A 22,247-nucleotide genomic window follows, 5' to 3' on the forward strand; every position below is an offset into this window, starting at 1 on the left:
ACATCCACTGCACTACCCTCATCAATCCTCCTTGTTACTTCCTCAAAGAATTCAATTAAGTCAGTAAGACATGACCTTGCCTTAACAAATCTATGCTGACTACCCCTGATCAGTCCGTGCCTTTCTAAGTGGCAGTTTATCCTGTCCCTCAGAAATGATTCTAATAATTTATCCACCACTGAGGTCAGACTGACCGGCCTATAATTATTTGGCCTATCCCTCGCACCCTTTTTAAATAATGGTATAACGTTTGCAGACCTCCAATCCTCTGGCATCTCGCCCGTATCCAGTGAGGATTTGAAGATGATCCTCACCGCAGCCTCTATTTCCTCCCTGGTTTCCTTTAACAACCTGGGATGCAATCCATCCGGCCCTGGCGATTTATCTACTTTCAAGGATGTTAGACCCTGTAGTACTTCCTGTCTCATATGCTAATCATATCTAAATATTTCACACTCCTCCTTTACTATAATGTCTGAATCATCCCTCTCCTTTGTGAAGGCAGAGGCAAAAAAACTCATTAAAGAATCCTGCCCACATCATCTACATCCACCTGTAAGTTCCCCCGTACATCCCTGATAGGCCCTACCCTTTCCTTAGTTATCCTCTTGCTCTTAAATGTACTGATAAAACATCCTTGGGTTTTCCTTGATTTTACCAGCCACTATTTTATCATGTCCTCTCTTTGCTTTTCTAATTTCCTTTTTTACTTTCCCCCTGCACTTTCTATACTCCTCTCGGCTTTCTAAAGTATGAGATTTTTTGTGACCGTCATAAGATTTTTCTGCTTCAACATACCCTGTAAGCCTCTGGATAACCAGGGGGCTCTAGATTTGCCGTACCACCCTTTATCTTTGTGGGGACGTGCCTACACTGTGCTTGTAGAATCTCTTCACTGCTCTTCTTACCTTCTCGGCTTCCCAAGCCAATGGGCAACTTTTCCCATTTTCTCCCACAAGGAATTTCATGAACTCTCCTGCACTGGAAAATCCATCACCAAGGTTTGCATGCGAGGCATCACTAAAAATGATTAATTTCATACTTCTGGGATCACCCAAAGCTGGGAACTTCAGCATACATTTCTCTATTTTAAATTTTTCTTTAAATTTTTGTTCGCCCTCAAGATGTCAACCTTTGAACTTCACATCAAAACTTGCATCTGGTCTCGTCTGTGTGGTTAACCAATTGAGCTGTCCGACAAGACTCCTCAGCTGTTCCATTTCATCCTCGGAAGCAGCTGCGTCTTTCTGCCCACATTGTGCAACCAGTTGTGATGGGAGTGACATTTTCCAAGTAAGAATGTTGATGTATAACTACATTTGACTCACTCTACTTTATCTCCAAACCCACATATTTAAATCCCCAGAAGCTTGACTGCCAATTTTAAATTCTTCCCTAATTTGATGAATAACATTCTTTTCAAACTCATTAGTGCCACCTCACAAAAAAATCATCCACATGCATCATAAAGATGCCTGAACGTTTTCCATTATAGTGCCAATAAAACATTGCAGGGTCTGCCTTCAGTTCTGGACACCCTAACTAACAGAACTGCCCTCACTAAAAAAAAAACACATCCGGGAAGCATCATTCAACCCATAAACACATTTATTCAACTTCCAGGGCTTCCCTTCTATGTCTGATGCTTCCTTCGGAGACTGGAGAAACACTTACCTCTGAAGCAGGTCACCCTGAAGAAAAGCCGCTTTGATATCTATGGGCTTGCACTCTAAGAATATGTTGCTAAAATGGCCAAAAAGACTCTCAAAATCACCTTTCCTGCTGTGGGATAGTCTACCCTGATATCTTTATCCCCCAATCACTACTCAAAAGCTCTGGCCACCAACCGATCTTTGGCCTTATGGTAGGACTTTTTCTGTACGGATCCATCTGTGTGATACAGCAGGTCAGCTTCTAACCACATCCTCTGAATATACCCCAAATTCTTTCCAAATCTATAACCTCTCTTATCGTTCTATCTTATCTATTAACAGCTACAAACACTTCCCGATCACGGGGACTTCTGCTTCTTTCCTTATCCCAAGAAGGCTCTGCACTATCCAGGCTACGTTGTTGCCTTGTCAGGCTGTGACCTCTTCTCTCAAGTTGAGTTCTGTCTGGACTACTACTGTCAAGATGTCTACTGACCACTCTACGTGATCTTTTCCTCCTCCTAGACGTATCTCCTGAATTATTACCCGAACTTGAGCTACGTTTTCTCGTTCTCCATTCTTGAACTCCTTTTTGCCATTTCATGGCCTTCACTCCTTGTCCTTCTTCTTGGACATTTAACCAATTTTTGTATTTGCCTGTACACGTCCCTGCTCGTCCAACTATTGTAGCCTCCCTCCAGTTATCTGACCCTTCTGGCCGGTACATCACCTGGGAACCTACTTTAGGCAAATGATCCCTGGATGAGTGCTTCTTTTTGTTCTTCATGGTCAGTACTTGGATCAGTATCTATTTCTTGAGCTCTCCGATCCTGCCCCTGTGGCTCAAAAATCACAGAATGTATGGGTACGTGATGTGCATGGTGCCTCATGATTATCACCATCTCCCATGTTCTCAGTGTTCGAAAATTCATAACGCGCTTACCTTCTGGGAGTGGAGCGGAGAGGAGCTCTTCCAGCGCGCCGGAGTTTTGAAAAAAAAAGCCAACTGAAACGTCAGAGGAAAGTTGCAAGGTGATTAGTTGGGAGAAGACTCGGAGGGCAGAGTTCCGGAGCGGTGAGTATATAGAGTAAGTTACCTCGGGTGGAAAAAAAACTGAAAAAGTGACGTCACAGGAAAGCTGTGACCTGATTGGCTGGTAGGGAATCTGCACTGAATTTGAAAATAAAACATTGATACCCTAATTAACTAATTAATTAATAAGTAGAGGAGTAACTAAACCTGAGGGAGGAGATTACTGTATTTAGCATTTAATATAGTAGAAATCTAGCGCTAGGGACCATATAGTTAGTTGTAACTTAATTTAGTAAGGATTTAATAAGTATTTATTTTAAATTAATGTATTAATTAGTGCTAGAAATGTCAGTTAGAGGGGTTAAGTGCTTCACCTGTGAGATGTGGGAGGTCTGTGATGCTTCCAGCGTTCCGGACAACTACATCTGCAGGAAGTGTACCCAATTGAAGCTCCTCACAGACCGCATGGATCGGTTGGAGCAGCAATTGGATGCACTTAGGAGCGTGAAGGTGGCGGAAAGCATCATAGACAGGGGTTTTAGACATGTGGTTACGCCCAAGGTGCAGGCAGATAGATGTTTGACCGCTAGAAGGGGCAGGCAGTCAGTGCAGGAATCCCCTGTGGCTATCCCCCTCTCTAACAAGTATACCGTTTTGGATACTGTTGGGGGGGGATGGCCTGTCAGGGGAAAACAACAGCAGCAGCCAGAGCAGCGGCACCATGGCTGGCTCTGTTGTTCAGCAGGGAGGGACAAAGCGCAGAAAAGCAAGAGTTATAGGGGCCTCTATAGTTAGGGGCACAGATAGGCGATTCTGAGGACGTGACAGAGACTCCAGGATTGTATGTTGCCTCCCTGGTGCCACGGTCAGGGATGTCTCTGAACGGGCAGGGGGCATTCTGAAGGGGGAGGGTGAACAGCCAGAGGTTGTGGTACATATTGGTACTAATGACATAGGCAGGAAGAGTGACGAGGTACTGGGAGTTCAGGGAGTTAGGTAGTAAGTTAAAAAAACAGGACCTCTAGGGTTGTAATCTCAGGATTACTCCCTGTGCCACGTGCCAGTGAGGCTAGAAATAGGAAGATAGTGCAGCTAAACACGTGGCTGAGCAGCTGGTGTAGAAGGGAGGGTTTCAGATATCTGGACCATTGGGCTCTCTTCAGGGACAGAGGGGACCTGTACAAGAAGGACGGGTTGCATCTAAACTGGAAGGGCACTAATATCCTGGCTGCAGTTTGCTAGCGTCACTCGGGAGGGTTTAAACTAGTGTGGCAGGGGGGTGGGAACCAGAGCAGTAGGTCAGCAGGTGAAATAACTGAGGGGGAACTAGTGAATAAGGCCAGTAAGACTGAGAGGAAGAGCAGGCAGGGAGATGTTGCTGAGCACAGCGGGACTGGTGGTCTGAAGTGCATTTGTTTCAATGCGAGACGTATAACAGGTAAGGCAGATGAACTTAGAGCTTGGATTAGTACTTGGAACTATGATGTTGTTGCTATTACAGAGACTTGGTTGAGGGAAGGACAGTTTTGGCAGCTAAACGTTCCGGGATTTAGATGCTTCAGGAGGGATAGAGGGGGATGTAAAAGGGGTGGGGGAGTTGCATTACTGGTTAAGGAGAATATCACAGCTGTACTGCGGGAGGACACCTCGGAGGGATCATGCAGCGAGGCAATTTGGAAAGATGTAAAAGCAACAGGGTTGTTGTGGTGGGTGATTTTAACTTCCCCTATGTTGACTAGGACTCACTTAGTGCTAGGAGCTTGGGATGGGGCAGAATTTGTAAGGAGCATCCAGGAGGGCTTCTTGAAACAATATGTATATAGTCCAACTAGGGAAGGGGCTGTACTGGACCTGGTATTGGGGAATGAGCCCGGTCAGGTGGTCGAAGTTTCAGTAGGGGAGCATTTCGGGCAAAGTGACCATAATTCCGTAAGTTTTACTTTTGGATAAGGTTAAGAGTAGTCCTTGGGTGAAGGTGCTAAATTGGGGGAAGACTAATTCTAACAATATTAGGCAGGAACTGAAGAATTTAGATTGGGGGCGGCTGTTTGAGGGTAAATCAACATCTGACATGTGGGAGTCTTTCAAACGTCAGTTGATTAGAATCCAGGACCTGTGAGGATGAAGGATAATTTTGGCAAGTTTCGGGAACCTTGGATAATGAGGGATATTGTGAGCCTAGTCAAAAAGGAAAAGGAAGCTTTCGTAAGGGCTCGAAGGCTGGGAACAGACGAAGCCCTTGAGGAATATAAAGACAGTAGGAAGGAACTTAAGCAAGGAATCAGGAGGGCTAAAAGGGGTCATGAAAAATCATTGGCAAACAGGATTAAGGAGAATCCCAAGGCTTTTTATAAGTATCTAAAGAGCAAGAGGGTAGCCAGGGAAAGGGTTGGCCCACTCAAGGACAAAGGAGGGAATCTATGTGTGGAGCCAGAGGAGATGGGCGAGGTACTAAATGAGTACTTTGCATCAGCATTCACCCAAGAGAAGGATTTGGTGGATTATGAGTCTAGGGAAGGGATTGTAGATAGTCTGGGTCATGTCGATATCAAAAAGGAGGAGGTGTGGGCGTCTTGAAAAACATTAAAGTAGATATGTCCCCAGGGCCTGATGGGATCTACCCCAGAATACTGAGGGAGGCAAGGGAGGAAATTGCTGGGGCCTTGACAGAAATCTTTGTATCCTCATTGACTAGAGGTGAGGTCCCAGAGGACTGTAGAATAACCAGTGTTGTTCCTTTGTTTAAGAAGGGTAGCAAGGATAATCCAGGAAATTACAGGTCGGTGAGCCTTACATCAGTGGTAGGGAAATTATTGGAGAGGATTCTTCGGGACAGGATTTACTCTCATTTGGAAACAAATGGACTACTAGCGAGAGGCAGCATGGTTTTGTGAAGGGAAGGTCGTGTCTCACTAACTTGATTGAGTTTTTGAGGAAGTGACGAAGATGATTGATGAAGGAAGGGCAGTGGATGTTGTCTACATGGACTTCAGTAAAGCCTTTGACAAGGTCCCTCATGGCAGACTGGTACAAAAGGTGAAGTCACACGGGATCAGAAGTGAGCTGGCAGGATGGATACAGAACTGGCTCGGTCACAGAAGACAGAGGGTAGCAGTGGAAGGGTGCTTTCCTGAATGGAGGGCTGTGCCTAGTGGTGTTCCGCAGGGATCAGTGCTGGGACCTGTTTGTAGTATATATAAATGATTTGGAGGAAAATGTAGCTGGTCTGATTAGTAAGTTTGCGGACGACACAAAGGTTGGTGGAGTTGCGGAGAGTGATGAGGATTGTCAGAGGATACAGCAGGATATAGATCGGTTGGAGACTTGGGCGGAGAAATGGCAGATGGATTTTAATATGGACAAATGTGAGGTAATGCATTTTGGAAGGTCTAATACAGGTGGGAAGTATACAGTAAATGGCAGAACCCTTAGGAGTATTGACAGGCAGAGAGATCTGGGTGTACAGGTCCACAGATCACTGAAAGTGGCAACACACAGGTGGATAAGGTAGTCAAGAAGGCATACGGCATGCTTGCCTTCATCGGTCGGGGCATAGAGTATAAAAATTGGCAAGTCATGCTGCAGCTGTACAGAATCTTAGTTAGGCCACACTTGGAATATTGCGTACAATTCTGGTCGCCGCATTACCAGAAGGATGTGGAGGCTTTGCCGAGGGTACAGAAGAGGTTTACCAGGATGTTACCTGGTCTGGAGGGTATTAGCTATGAGGAGAGGTTGGATAAACTCGGATTGTTTTCACTGGAACGATGGAGGTGGAGGGGCGACATGATAGAGGTTAACAAAGTTATGAGTAGCATGGACATAACGGATAGTCAAGCTTTCTCCCAGGGTGGAAGAATCAGTTACTAGGGGACATAGGTTTAAGGTGCGAGGGGCAAAGTTTAGAGGGGAGGTGCGAGGCAAGTTCTTTACACAGAGGGTGGTGAGTACCTGGAACTTGCTGCCAGGGGAGGTAGTGGAAGCAGGTACGATAGCGACGTTTAAGAAGCATCTTGACAAACACATGAATAGGATGGGAATAGAGGGATACAGACCCCGGAAGTGCAGAAGGTTTTAGTTTAGACAGGCGTCAAGATCGGTGCAGTCTTGGAGGGCCGAATGGCTTGTTCCTGTGCTGTACTGTTCTTTGTATCCCTATTACCCGTGAACAATGCGCTTTTATGGTTTGATTTCCATGTTGTATTATTAGAATTTTCCCGTCATGTCCTACAACCTTTCCAGACCTTTCCATTCCCTATGCCCTTCTCTCTTATAATAAACAAGGTCGTCAGAACTAAAGTCTTCCCCAGACTGTTTTATGCGATGTCTTAATGCTCTCCGAATTTTTTCTGATGCTTCAGCTTGAATAAATGCTTTCCTGCTGACATGTAGCACATTTAGGTAAGCTGAGAAAGTAGAGCTAATAATTGTTCCCTCCAGGGCCGGAGGATCGTCACATAGTATGGAAGGCAATTTTGGATTGCGGCCATATACACCAATTTGTATGGGCTACACCCCCCCCAACCATTTGTAAAGAATTTTTTGCATGTACTGCTCATGCCAGAGCAGTTTGTAGCTTGCAATTCGGTTGATCTGCCAGTATCTTGTGTAACATTATCAACTATTGCATGATTTCTTTCACACAAGCTATTGCTGAATGAACTTTCTGCAGCAGTGTTCATAACTACATTTGAGTTCTCACACGTCTCTAAACTCGTCATTTGGACAAGAATTGGACAATATCCGGGCGTGGGTTGATAAGTGGCAAGTAACATTTGCGTCATACAAGTGCCAGGCAATCACCATCTCAAACAAGAGAGAATCTAACCATCTCCCCTTGACATTCAATGGCATTACCATCGCTGAATCCCCCACTATCAACATCCTAGGGGCTACCATTGACTAGCCGTATAAATATCGTGGCTACAAGAGGAGGTCAGAGGTTAGGAATCCTGCAGCGAGTAACTCACCTCTTGACTCCCCAAAGCCTGTCCACGATCAACAAGGCACAAGTCAGGATTGTGATGGAATACTCTCCACTTGCCTGGATGGGTGAACCTCCAACAACACTCAAGAAGCTCAACACCATCCAGGACTAGGCAGACTGCTTGATTGGCACTCCATCCACAAACATTCACTCCCTGCACCACCAATGCACAGTGGCAGCAATGTGTACCATCTACAAGATGCACTGCAACAACGCACCAAGGATCCTTAGACAGCACCTTCCAAACCCGCAACCTCTACCAACTAGTAGGACAAGGGCAGCAAAAGCATGGGAATACCACCACCTGCAAGTTTTCCTCTAAGTCACACACCATCCTGACTTGGAACTATATCGCCATTCCTTCACTGTCGCTGGGTCAAAATCCTGCAACTCCTTTCCTAACAGCGCTGTCGGTGTACATACCCCACATGGACTGCAGCGGTTCAAGAAGGCTTCTCAAGGGCAATTAGGGATGGGCAATAAATGCTGGCCTGGCCAGTGATGCCCACATCCCATGAATGAACTAAAAATAAAATCACAACCGGACACGATAATGTCTTCCGATATTTAATACGTAGGTCACATTGAGATGTGATTTATTTAACAAGGGAGTTGTTTTCTTTATCCAGAACTCCAGCACCCTTTAACAGTAGCTTTAACTTTTATGATGAAGGATGGGCAAATAGTCTGTGCAACTTACACATAATGCTCCTCTTGTTAGCCTGATTCTTGTCTTCAGAGGTCAATAATACTTCTTGAACTTTTCGCCGAGAAACACTGTTTCCTCCACAGAATACAATAATGTCCTGATCCAGTGAATCGTAAATTTACCGCTTTACCGAAGACAAATGCTTTGTCATTCTCCATGTCCAATCTCATCTTTGCTTTTTTCTTCGAAGATTTACTCAGCAGCAGTGGTATGAACCACATTAGTGCTGATGGAATGACGCAGTCCTGCTATTTTACACAGGAGGACCACTCTCTTCAAAAAAACGTTACGTATTATCATCTCCAAACCTAAAGCAAGTAGTGCTTTCATATTCTCTAACTTTTCTTCTGTCTTGTCAAGGGATTCCAAAAGTAACAGTTTAGCCAATTGACTCCACACACTGTTAAGGTACAGCCACCATCTAATTGAATGAATCGGCAACCAAAACGCTCATGGCCTGAATCAAGTTTTTCGTCACCAATACAATATTGTTATGCTGTTAATCATTATCATATTCATCATCAGAATCGTCAGTTTCATGAGGTACTTCAAATACTCGATTCCAGGCTCTAGGACAGTTCTTTGCATAGTGATACTTAGACTCACACCAAAAACACCTATGAACCATTCCCCGTGCATCTCTAGGATTCATTTGCCTTCGGCTTTCATCCCAATCTTGCTTTCTGTTTGATCCATAAATCTAAAAAAAAGTGTGACCCACCTCAGAACCTCTTTCATCAACCCTCTTTGTACAAGCGCCTGTGACTAGGCCCCCGTCATTTTTGAGAGTCAGTAATCATGGGGTCCTGCATTCTCTATCACTGCAGAATTTTCGATTTGTGACATGAAGATAACTGGAAACTACTGTTTTCCCAAATGTTTCTTCAGGGCAGCAGTCATTTTCTCAAAAAGAGAATCTTTACCATGAAATTGAACCTCTGTCAAAACCAAAAGTCTATCCATGTGAGATATTTGTGCACAATCTAACAATTTGAACACAAGCACAGACTTAGGAATTTCTAGATTGAATTTTTTTAGTCTGTTATATAAGCTATCAAATTCCATGACATATTCTTCCATGGACTGATTGTCCGTCTTCTTAAATTTATCAAAGTCGACCATGCCTCATAGGCTTCCAACAAATCATCTTTTTTGTAAATCTTGTCCATAAATTGCATTAGAATTGGCAATCCCTCTTCAGTATTCAAGTCAGCAACATCCTGTTCCAAAAATACTTTATTGCTAATTTTGCTTCTTCTTGGTTAGGGAAGTGACCCGCGCCCACATTTCCACTTCATTCTTCCATTGTTCATATGGTTCCAATTCCGAAAAGACCGGTGGGTAATCATAGTTTGAGAGTCTGCAGCGTAACTCAGGCATTTCACCCAGAAAGCCGCCAGGAGCCTTGCTTTTGTCAGAGAAAGAAATTATGTATTTTGTTTATCTTCTTCCCACCTGAAGAGATCAAAGTTAATCCTCTGCTACCATGTTAAACAGGCAGCTATCCAATCACCAAAATGAGGAACCCTATGACATTCTCTGATCCACAACTATTTTGTTGTCAATTCACAGTTCAGTCCAAATACCAGTTCCCACTCTTCCCTTCTGGACGAACTCTCTGTCTGGGGGGGGGTGGCGGGGGTGATGGTTGGGGAACCCATCCCTTAAATGCAAACTGCAATAAGCATCACCTGCTCTCTATTAACACTGAATTAAGTCCTGTTTCATTAAAGAGACCAGCATTTTCAATATAGACAATTGCCAATAGTGCTTTTTCCCACCAGTGGTTCTAGCAGTTATCATTTAATGACTGACCTTTAATACATGATTTTCATCTGTGCCCCAAATTAATAATTCTTCAAAATTACTTCTTTAATATTGGTTTTATTTTCTTAAATCTACAATGTTTCCATTATTGTAATGCTGGATCATAGCCGCTTACGCATCTTAAAAGGTACGGTCAAAAGTGCATCTTCATTGAGAAATAAGGTAATTTGTTAAGTGGCATGAAATGCCTTGTGGTTAATTTTTCTTTACCCCACTCCCATCCACAGCCTAGAAAAATGGTATAAATCTCAAAGTCTAAAGACTTAGTGCAACCTTGTGAGTATCCACCTGAATTTGGTTCCAGTAAGGTTAATTATCTGCACACAGTAGATGCCAATTATATCTAAGGTGTTATTATGACCAGGTGAGAAAGGTGTCTAGGGGTCTTTTACTGTCTTCACCTGGCCTTATTGTAACAGGGTTTAATTTTAAACACACTGTGTTTTGAGCTCCTCTTTTGTGAATCCTTGTTCACAGCTTTCCAATTATAAGGCAAAGAAATGAGCACACCAGGTTTTCTTTAGGTTTAAAGAAGAAAAGTGATTTATTTATTAAACCTTAAACTTAAACTCTAATACGGTTAACACCTACGGATATACAACATGCCGACACTAGCATGCACACACGATACACACATGCAAATAGAGACAGCAAAGAGCAGAAGAAAAATAAAATGGAGAGGTTTGAGGCAGTCTCTAAAGGGGGGTTTCTTGTTACTGTTTCTTTCAGCTTGCCATAGAGTCCTTGATTGTAGACAACTCTTACTTTTCGTTGGGGCCCAGTAGTCTTCTTAAACCTTTTTCACTGTAGGAGACTTTTCTCTCTTGGGGTTCATATGTCTTCAATGGTTTCCAAAGATGGTGAGAGCGAGATGAGAGCAGACAGGAAAGAGGTGTTTAAGTCCAGGAACTAACAGCCTTCTGATTTCAAATTCCCTGTTGGAAGCTCAAATTCAAAAAACTCCAGCAGTCAGTCAGACCAAACTGGCTCGACCATGTCTGTTTGTGTATTCGGCCATCTTAGTACTTAACCTGGAATGCTTCAAATTCTAGTAATCAAAAGTCCATTGTGGATTAAATTGCAGCAGGGAACAGCTACTTTGTCCTTTGCAGTACTTGTCTGTTGATATGCTAATGTCTCTCACCAGCCAAATTCTCCAATTGTTTTTTAAAGCAAGTTCTTTCTTTACCGTCAGCAGTTTAAAATCAATGTTCATGTGGCGAAATTAATTTTCCTCATTCTTGGCAGCTGTGGGCTTGCCTGACTGTGTAAACGGTGTTACAACCAGGTGAGAAAGGTGTCTAGGGGTCTTTTACTGTCTTCACTTGGTCTTATTGTAACAGGGTTTGATTTTTAAATACACTGTGTTTTGAGCTCTCCCCTTGGTGAATCCTTGTTCACCACTTTTCAATTATAAGGCAAAGAAATGAGCACACCAGGTTTTCTTAGGTTTAAAGAAGAAATGTGAAATTTATTAAAACTTAAACTTAAGCTCTAATTTGGTTAACGCCTACGGATATACGATGCACCCACGCTAGCATGCACATGTGATACACACATGCAAATAGGGACAGAAAAGAACAGAAGAAAAACAGAGATGTTTGAGGCAGCCTCTGAAGGGAATTTCTTGTTACTGTTTCTGTGTTTCCAGCTCGCCGTAGTGTCTTTGATTGTAGACAGCTCTTACTTTTCGTTGGGGCCCAGTATTCTTCTTAAACCTTGTTCACATAGGAGACTTTTCTCTCTTTGAGTTTACGTGCCTTCAGTGGTTCTTCAGTTCCATGAGAAAGAGATGGGAACCGACAGGAGAGAGGTGTTCTCAGCCCAGGAGCAAGTAGCCTTCTGAGTTCAAATTCAGTGGCCAGTTCAAATTCAAAAAACCAACATTTGACTAAACTAGTCTGACCACTTCTTCCCTGTATTGGGGAAGGAAGGACTTGGGTCCCTTGTTCCAATACTGTCTGCTAGCCTGCAAATGTCTTTCCAGTCAAGGGCCTGGCAATTCCTTGTGATAGGCCCTCTTTTCCTCCCAGCTACAATTTTAAGTTTTAATGTTCATGTGGCAAAATAATGTGTGTCTCAGTTTTGGCAGGTCTTCGCCTACATATTGTGAGTTAATCTGATGCTAATTAGTACTTTAGCTTTGTATTTAGTGTGTCTGTTCATCATCTACCAAGTATTTGATTTAAGTCCCGTTGAAAGACAAATTGCGATATAATTTTGGCAGATTATATCGCCAAAGATTCCCATCGACCCGCAGACGTAAACTGTACTCGGGCAGTTCCTCAACCTCACCGGGGTCTGAGACTGGAGATGAGAAATTTCCCTTTGTCTTCTTGCAGAACGGTGTTTAAAAAAAAAATCTCAAGTCAGTTTCACAGCTGAAGGGTCCTGACATTGGGAAAAGCCGTTTCCCAACTTCAGCAGTTTCGGAGTTTTTAAAAGCCTGCCGGAAAACCCTAAATCTGTCCGAATTTGGGAAATGGCTGTTCCCAATGCCAGGACCCGTCAGTTGTGAAATTGACTTGAGATTTTAAAAAAAAACTGATAACCATCTGCTGAGCGTTCCTGTTCCCTGCAGCTGTCAGAAAGAGAGAGAGAGAGAAAGAGTGGGCAGAGAGAAAGAAAGAGGGAGACAGAGAGAGAGGGACAGAGAAAGAGAGCAGGCAGGGACAGAGAGGGCAGCAGAAAGCAAGGGGGGGCAGCGAGAGAGAAAGGGGGGGACAGAGAGTGAGACGGAGCAGAGAGAGAGAGGGTGGAGCAGAGAGAGAGGAGGGAGGGCGAAGGAGAGAGAGTGGGGGAGAGAGAAGGGGACAGAGAAAGGAAGGGGGACAGAGAGAGAGAAAGGAAGAGAGGGGGGGGGGCAGAGAGAAAGAGAGAGGGAGGCAGAGAGAGAGAGAGGGGAACAGAGAGAGGGGGGCAAAGAGAGAGGGAGAGAGAGTGATCAAGATCACTCTTAACAGAATGACATCTATCTGGAATACTCCGCATCACTACAAGAAGTGTGCAGGCAAATATTGACTACCTGTGGAAGCAAAGAAATGCCAGGTATCTCACTAAATTGGTATCCATTATCGTGAAGAGATAATAGGTCAATAAATTAGATGAAAGGTCACAGACCTGAAACCTCAACTTTGCTTATTTCTCCACAGATACTGCCTGACCTGCTGAGTATTTTCAGAACTTTCTGTTTTTATTTCAGATTTCCAGCACCTGCAGTATTTTGCTTTATTTCAATAAATTAGTCGTCTTATTTAAAGCTTCTTCACAAAAATGTATGTTTGTTTCTGTTTTGATTAATAGTAAGATAAATTTTAATGCCTTTATTTTCCAAAATTGTCTCACCGGCCCCCTCATGTAAGACAAAAATTGTAATGCGACCCCTCACGCGAAAAGGTTGGACAACCCTGTGCTAAATTAACCGGTCAAATTTACGATCATATGCAAGAGTCAGAAACAGACTACTCAGAACATGTAGGCGAAGGCTGAATAAGAATTTTGTGTAAACAAGGGAAAGAAAAAGAATTTGGTGGTTTCATGAGTGTATATTGGGAAATTGCATCCTCAATTTTCTTTCCATTGATTTTAATGGGCGAAAGCCAAGAGCATAGAAAGAGACTGTCTCCCATCTCATATATTGTTAAATCCCTCAAAAATGTAATTTTAAACTTTATTTGATAACATAGATGTTCATATTAATTTTGTTTTTGTTTTCTAGGTGCAGTGTATTTAACTTCTGTCCTCAGTCACCTACAGGTTTCTAGTGTGCAGTTGACAGTTTCTGCCCGCGATGGCGGGAACTTGACTTCATCTATCAACGCAGTTGTAACTGTCCACATTCTTCAAAGTTCTTTTGCACCTGCAGTGTTTGAGAAATCTTATTATTCCTTTACCATACTAGAAGATGTCCCTGTAGGAAGTGCTGTTGGAACAGTACGAATTGCAGGTTTCCTAGGTGGGTTTCAGACGCCTAACATTTCTTAAGAGATAAATCAAGCTATGTTTCACCCATATGTATGAACTTCTACATATAATTCACATCCTAACAGACCTCCCAAGCCTCCACTGATAATCAGATAGCTTGAGGCTGGTTATGCTGTGCCTGTTCCTGAATATGAGATCAGTTCATTAACATGATTTTATGGTAACCCCTGTGCATTATGGAATTAGGGCTGGAACTCTAAACACTGGTGGCTGTTCATTGAGTGCTGGCAGCATTTTCTGTGCATAATAAATATCTCACTTACCATTCAGTACTTTCCTTGTTTGAGATACTTGCTAAATAAAACTTAGAGGGCAAGAGGAGGATGGCCTCTAAGGTAAAGACATTGCAGAGCATCTGGGAGGGGGAGCAATTTGATCTAGGAGGCGGTCACACCCCTTGGGTTAGGTAGTGGTGCAGGACTGGTCAGCGGTCAGGTACTGGAGAGTGACTGTGAGTCAGGCAATTAAGGGTACCCTAGCTGTAGTGCTGGAAGCGCGCCAGTCTTTGCGCTTATTCAGCTGGTATGAGGTTTTTACTGCCTGTGCGGATGAGGGCAAAGTCTGCAGGATGGATGAGCATTCTGTCCATGGCAATGGTAGTGGAGGCCATTTAAGTGGTGGGAGTGAAAAAGAATGTGGTAATGATAAGGGACATTATAGTCTGTTCTCTGCAGCTGTGACTGAGTTCCAAAGGCTGTGTTGCCTGCCTGGAGCCAGGGTTAAGGACATCTCTCAAATGGAGATGAACTTGGTGTAGGAGGGGTAGGATCCAGTTGGCGTGGTTCACATGGGAACCAACAACATAGGTTGAACTAGGAATAAAGTTTTGCTGAGACCTGGTGTCAAAATTAAAATGCAGAAACTCACATCTAATAATTTCTGGATTCTTACCTGAACCAAGTAAAAATCGTTTAGGGACAAACAGATTAGAAAGTTAAGTATGTGGTTGAAAGAGTAGTGTAGGAGGCAGGAGTTTTGATCCATGGGATACTGGCATAATTCTGGGGAAAGAGGGAGTTGTTCCATTGGAACGGACTCCACTTAAACCAAGCTAGGATCAGTGTCCTGACAAATTGAATAACTAGGGCAGTAGACAAGGACTTTAAACTAATGAAGGAGGGGATGACATGAGAGGATTTAGGAAAGGATAAATTCGAAAGCAGTAAGAGAAATGTTGAGGCTGTAGAACAGAGCAGTGGTTTGCAGAGTGGGTCAAGAAGGACCAGAGAGCTTAACAAAGGTAATAGCACATTAGTGACTGGGACGACATCAGGGAAAAATATAAACAAATTAAAGCTAAAGGCACTATATTTGAATATGAAGTATTCAAAACAAAATAAATGAATTTAATAGCACAGATAAAAAAATAATGGGTTTGATTTAGTAGCCATTACAGAGATGTGATTGCAGAGTGACCAAGGATCTGAATTAAATATTCCAGGATACTTGACTTTTAGAAGGGATAGACAAAATGTATAAGAGGGAGGGGTATCCCTGATAAAGGATGGGTTAAAGACAGTAGAGAGAAAGAATCTTAGCTGGGAAAATCAAGGTGTAGAATCAGTTTGAGTAGAGCTAAGCAACAACAAGGGGCAGAAAACAATGATGCAGGTAGTTTTTAGGCCACGAAGAGTATTTGTAGTGTTGGGCAGAGTATAAAGCGGGGGGGAGAGAGAGGGAGCAAGAGACTTGGGGAAAGAGAGAGAGAAACGGTGAGAGGGAGACTGGGGGTGAGAGAGACACTGGGGGGGAAGTGAGACACAGAAAGAGAGAGAGAGACTGTTGGTGGAGAGAGAGAGTGGAGGGAGAGAGACATAGTCTTGGGGGGGGGGTGGGGGTTGGTGGCGGTGGGGAGTGAGACGGGGCAGACTGGGGTGAGAGAGACAGAATGTCAAAGGGAGATGGTTAGATTCTCTTGTTGGAGATGGTCATTGCCTGGCACATGTCTGGCACGAATGTTACTTGCCACTTACCAGCCCAAACCTCGATATTGTCCAGGCCTTGTTGCATTTCTACATGGACTGCTTCAATATCTGAGTCGTCGCAAATGGTGCTGAACATTGTGCGGGACGGGAGAGAGAAAAAAATGGGGGAGAGAGACAGAGAGAGACTGGGGGGAAAGAGATGAACAGGGAGAGAGGGGTGGGACAGAGAGAGAGGGTTGGGACAGAGAGAGAGAGGGAGGACATAGAGAGAGGGGTACATGTAGGGGAGAGACATGGGGGGAGACAGAAAGAACAATAGAAACAGACACAGGAAGAGGGGAGAGCGAGACAGACTAACATGGAGGGGTGCAGAGAGAGAGAGAGGGAAGGAGGGGGGGATGGAGAGAGCGATCAGGATCACTGCAGAATACTCCGCACCACTACAAGTGTACGGGCAGACATTGACTACTTGTGCAAGCAAAATCAATGCCTGGTATCTCACTAAATCAGTGTTCAACATAATGACAGGAAAGTAAGTTAATAAATTAGTATTCTCATTTAAAGCTTGTTCACAAAAATGCACATTTTTTGTTCTTTTGGTTAATAGTAAAATACATTTCGAATGCCTTTATCTTTCTGAAATTTGCTCAACGGACCCCTATGTAGGACAAAAATTGTAATGTGGCTCCTCACGCGAAAAGGTTGGACACTCCTCCAGTTTCCAACCTTCACACCCAAAAGACCGGCTTTAAAAAAAATCGGGGAACTGTCAGTTTCACCTACAGTTGCTGCGAGTAAGAACTACTGTTTCCGACCTTGGGGGCAACTTCGTGGTTTTCTGGAGAGCTTTAAAAAAAATTCAGAACTAACAGTTCTGGTGTTTAAGATTTACTTCATCCTTCATAATTATATAATGTACTACCTATTAAATGCTGAAATGTTGGACTGCCGAGGTCACTTAGATAATTTTATACAAATGCGTTGGTCCACCATCTTGATGGTAATCAAAGGTGAACAAAGGGAAAACTAATGTTTTTGCTTATTTGACGTGGCCTGTAAGCATTTGGATTCATTAAAGATCATTAACAATGATTCCTTGACATGATTCCTTGTCAAAAAAATTCAGTAATTTTTTGTCTTCGGATACTAATTTTCAGACCTTTTGGTCTTTGACCACTCTCACCCTCGAGGAAAAAAATTAGGTTCAGAGCTGCGAAAACAATGGTAAAGCTGAAAAGAATGGTTTTCAAGATTCAGAAAGAGAGAAATGTTGGATTTAAAATAAAGGACCGCATTTTACATTTCTGCCACTGACTGGCAGTCTGTCCGCGTGGACTGCATGTTGCGGAGCCACCGCAATGCTCATTTAAATGGCCAGGGCGGATTGCCCACCCCGATGACGTCCCTGGCAACGGCGTCAGCAGCTTTTGCGCAGGCGCTGACGCCATTTTTAAAGGGCTTCGAGTCCTTCCATTTAATTTAAATATTTAAAGATATAGTGATTTAAAAGTGATTCAAAAAAATTGAATGTTTCTAGCCCCTCTTCCACCCCCCCCAATAACCATTGAATTAATTCCTTGCCCTCTCCCCTCTCAAAATACTTAACTTGTGCATCTGACCTTTGCCCCCCCCCCCCCCACCACACACAGTTCATAAACTGTGAACTTCACCCCTTCCCACCATCCCCTACGCCAATCAGTTGAGTTTGACCCCGCTGCCCCCCGGCACTGAAAAACTTACCTGCTCCCACCTCCCAGCAGTGTTCTGTCTCGGAACCCGGATGGGTATCCAAAGGCACAGGGGTGCTGGCCACCAGAAGCAGTATCGCTTCGGAATGGACGGCGGGAGTGGGTAGGTAACTTATTCTTTCATTAACATTATTTTGCAGATGTAAATTTGCTTTCCGTCGCTGAGCGGCGGGGAGGCCGCCACAAGGCCTCACCACCGCTGGCAATATCGGGCCGGGCTTTTCCTGGCGTTGAGGCCTGTGGCGGGCTCTGCTGGAGGCATTTTGCAGTCCCCACCATCACAACCCCTGACTTTGGGGAGGGGGGGGTACTGCAAAATTCAGCCCAAAATGTTTGAACCATATGAATACACAAAAGTACCTTTGTGCACTAGGTGATCCAAGAGAAATTCATGGGTTATTTGAAAAAGAAATTGAATGCCCATGCATCGTGATGTTTTTAAATAATAGCCTAAATGTTTGGAGTATGTATTCAGTGTGAGGAGCCTCATCTGCTGCTCGTGCATATCAAAAAATCATGGGCAACACACCCAATATTTTCTAGTGTGTGCTCGCAATAGACAAGTTTTCTGAACACTGACATGTGCCTGGTAAATTATCCCCATTTCTATCACTTCCAAAAAATTTTATTTTAGGTTCCTCTTTAATATATTTCCAACAAAGATTTAGTGCTAAATACTGAAAAGCATAAAATAATTTACATAGATTTGTTATTTCATCTTTAGATGTGTTAGAAATCATCAGCTGTTCTGTGGGAAATTAATATTTTTGATATTTGTTTTAGGTAAAAAGCTACTTCAAGTTGGTAGAAAGATGAGAACAGTGAGGATATGCACATGTCCTGTTAGCTATGAAGATGATAATACTAGATGATAGAGCAGCACTCAGTAATCAATGGCGAAACATAGCAATGCAACAAAGACTGATCTAACTGGGATTAGCTGTTCTTTTTCTAACTCTAGATAAAACTAAATGCATTGTGTTTTATTATTTAATGTAGATAGCATAATCAGAAGATTTATTATTTTCTGTTTTCTGCATGCATTTTAGATGTCACATTGCTCCAGTAACATTGTGTTACCATTGTTCTTTCATGATTGTGAAAGTTAATGAGTACTTTTCTCATGAGTGGAAGAAGCAGTGGAATCACTGACACTGGTGTATTCAGTGGGTATTATTGTTAAGTTTTAAAGTTCAATTGTCCATTTGGTGTATTTGGAAACAGAATTAAGTTCAGTGTGCTTCAACCATCCTACATGACTAGTGATATTTTGATTTACAAATCTTATCCAGAACATAAACCAGCAAATATCCGTGCTATTCATGGTTTGTCTGATATGCTGTTTTATAATAGGACCATTAGACCATATAATGCACCATGGTTGAACAATAGTACATAATACTACTATGGTACAGTTATTTAATTTGACCTTACCTTTTAAGACCACAACATCTAAAGAGTCAATTGCAAAGTTGCACATCTGCACAGCCAAGGTGGATGGAAAGTGGGGTATTTGGGGAGGGGGCATGGTGCAGTGGTGGGGTGAGGTGGTGAATAAACTGGGAGGAGGCCTTGTGACTACTGAACATTGGGATTACAGAAATAAAAACAAAAAGTGCTGGAAAATATTCAGCAAGTCTGGTAGCGTATGTGGAGAGAGAAGCAAAGTTAACTTTTCAGGTCGGTGGCCTTTCATCAGAACTGCTTTGCTAACTATTCTCTCAATATGTTCTGCCATCTTCAAAGATCTATGCACATGAATCCCAGGTCCCTCTGTTCCTGCACACTCTTTAGAACTCTCAACAAAAATATATTCTATTAAAAAATAAAGGACGGACTTTATGCCCCCCAAAGAGTGGGAAGGCGAGGGGGGTGTAAAATTGAGCAGGGAGCCCTTCCCGACCGGCTCCCACCTGTGCCGCCACTTTATGCAGGGCGGAGGTGGCGAAAAACGGCCCGCCCGCCTCAGGCCAGTCAAGACCCTTAAGTGGCCACTTAAGGGCCTCTGCCTGCTGCCACAGGGATTTTACCTGTGGCAAGTGGGCAGCCCAGGCCCGAGAAAAGCCTCCTGTTAAAAGCAGACGGCTCTCTGACGGCCTGGTGGGGGGGTTGCACTCATGATCGGGCACCCTGTGCCCGATAGAGGGCCGTCCCCGCTGCCACAACCACTCCCAACACGCAACATGGCCCCCCAATCGACCACACTTGCCTTGCTGGGGCCTGACCAATCACCACGGTGAGGCAACAAAAACTTAACATGGCTCTGGGCTCCCCAATATCATCTTTTTGAAGCTGGGCTGCAGTCCCAGCAGTGGCCACCGCTCCCCATGGCGCTGCTGGGACTAAGAGCTGCCGGCCCGCTAATTGGCCAGCAGCTCCATTAGGTGGGACTTCCTACCTCAAGCGGGTGAAAGTCCCACCTCAGAACAGTTAAAGGTCAAGGAACCGCAAAATGCGGGTCGGATCCCCAGGCCAGGCGTCAGTGGACGGAAAAATCCAGGTCCAAGACTCTATGAAAAGGCTGCACAATCTTTGGCTAGCTAAGGAAGTTAAGGATGGTATCAAATTGAAAGAAAAGGCGTACAATGCTGTGAAGATTAGTAGTAGGCCAGAAGATGGGGAAAATTGTAGAAACAAAGGATAGCTTAAAAAAAGGGAGATATTAGAATATGAAAGTAAACTAGCAAGAAATATAAAAACAGCCAGTAAGAGCTTCTCCAAGTATATAAAAAGGAAAAGAGTCGCTAAACTAAGTTTTGGTCCCTTCGAAAATGAGACTGGGAATTAATAATGGGAAACAAGGAAATGGCAGACTTTGAACAAGTATTTTGTATTTGTCTGCACAAAAAAAATCCCAAGAATAGTAGAAAATCGAGAGGCAAAAGGGTGAACAGAACTTAAAACTATCACCAGAGAAAAAGTTCTAGGAAAACTAATGGGGCTAAAGGCTGATGGCCTGTATTTTTTTTATTCATTCATGGGATGTGGGCGTCACTGGCTATGCCAGCATTTATTGCCCATCCCTAATTGCCCTTGAGAAGGTGGTGGTGAGCTGCCTTCTTGAACTGCTGCAGTCCATGTGAGGTAGGTACACCCACAGTGCTGTTAGGAAGGGAGTTCCAGGATTTTGACTCAGCGACAGTGAAGGAACGACGATATAGTTCCAAGTCAGGATGCTGTGTGACTTGGACGGGAACTTGCAGGTGGTGATGTTCCCATGCATCTGCTGCTCTTGTCCTTCGAGGTGGTAGAGGTCGCGGGTTTGTAAGGTGCTGTCTAAGGAGCCTTTGTGCGTTGCTGCAATGCATCTTGTAGATGGTACACACTGCTGCTATTGTGCATCGGTGGCGAAGGGAGTGAATATTTGTGCATGGTGTGCCAATCAAGCGGGCTGCTTTGTTCTGGATGGTGTCGAGCTTCTTGAGTGTTGTTGGAGCTGCACCCATCCAGGCAAGTGGACAGTATTCCATCACACTCCTGACTTATGCCTTGTAGATGGTGGACAGGCTTTGGGGAGTCAGGAGGTGAGTTACTCACCGCAGGATTCCTAGCCTCTGACCTGCTCTTGTAGCCACGGTATTTATATGGCTACTCCAGTTCAGTTTCTAGTCAATGGTGGCCCCTAGGATGTTGATAGTGGGGGATTCAGCGATGGTAATGCCATTGAATGTCAAGGGGAGATGGTCATTGCCTGGCACTTGTGTGGCGCAAATGTTACTTGCCACTTATCAGCCCAAGCCTGGATATTGTCGAGGTCTTGCTGCATTTTTACATGGACTGCTTCAGTATTTGAGGAGTCGCCAATGGTGCTGAACATTGTGCAATCATCAGCGAACATCCCCACTTCTGACCTTATGATTGAAGGAAGGTCATTGATGAAGCAGCTGAAGATGGTTGGGCCTCGGACACTACCCTGAGGAACTCCTGCAGTGATGTCCTGGAACTCAGATGATTGACCTCCAACAACCACAGCCATCTTCCTTTGTGCTAGGTATGACTCTAACCAGCAGAGAGTTTTCCCCCTGATTCCCATTGACTCCAGTTTTGCTAGGGCTCCCTGATGCCATACTTGGTCAAATGCTGCCTTGATGTCAAGGGCAGTCACTCTCACCTCACCTCTTGAGTTCAGCTCTTTTGTCCATGTTTGAACCATGGCTGTAATGAGGTCAGGAGCTGAGTGGCCCTGGCGGAATCCAAACTGAGGGTCACTGAGCAGGTTATTGCTAAGCAAGTGCCGCTTGATGGCACTATTGATGACACCTTCCATCACTTTACTGATGATTGAGAGTAGACTGATGGGGCGGTAATTGGCCAGGTTGGATTTGTCCTGCTTTTTGTCTACAGGACATACCTGGGCAATCTTCCACATTGCAGGGTAGATG

The 22,247-nt window shown here is 43.9% G+C and overlaps 1 protein-coding gene across 1 annotated transcript in view; it reads left to right on the plus strand.

The window, feature by feature from the left end:
* Positions 1-22,247, plus strand: part of dchs2 (dachsous cadherin-related 2) — a 205,687-nt gene that overhangs the window by 46,623 nt on the left and 136,817 nt on the right. The window contains exon 4 of the mRNA XM_068032733.1: positions 13,927-14,163. Coding sequence (XP_067888834.1) covers positions 13,927-14,163 — 237 coding nt within the window. The remainder of the gene's footprint in view (positions 1-13,926; positions 14,164-22,247) is intronic.

Source organism: Heterodontus francisci, chromosome 1 (genome assembly GCF_036365525.1).
Source record: "Heterodontus francisci isolate sHetFra1 chromosome 1, sHetFra1.hap1, whole genome shotgun sequence".
NCBI classification, from domain to species: Eukaryota; Metazoa; Chordata; class Chondrichthyes; order Heterodontiformes; family Heterodontidae; genus Heterodontus; species Heterodontus francisci.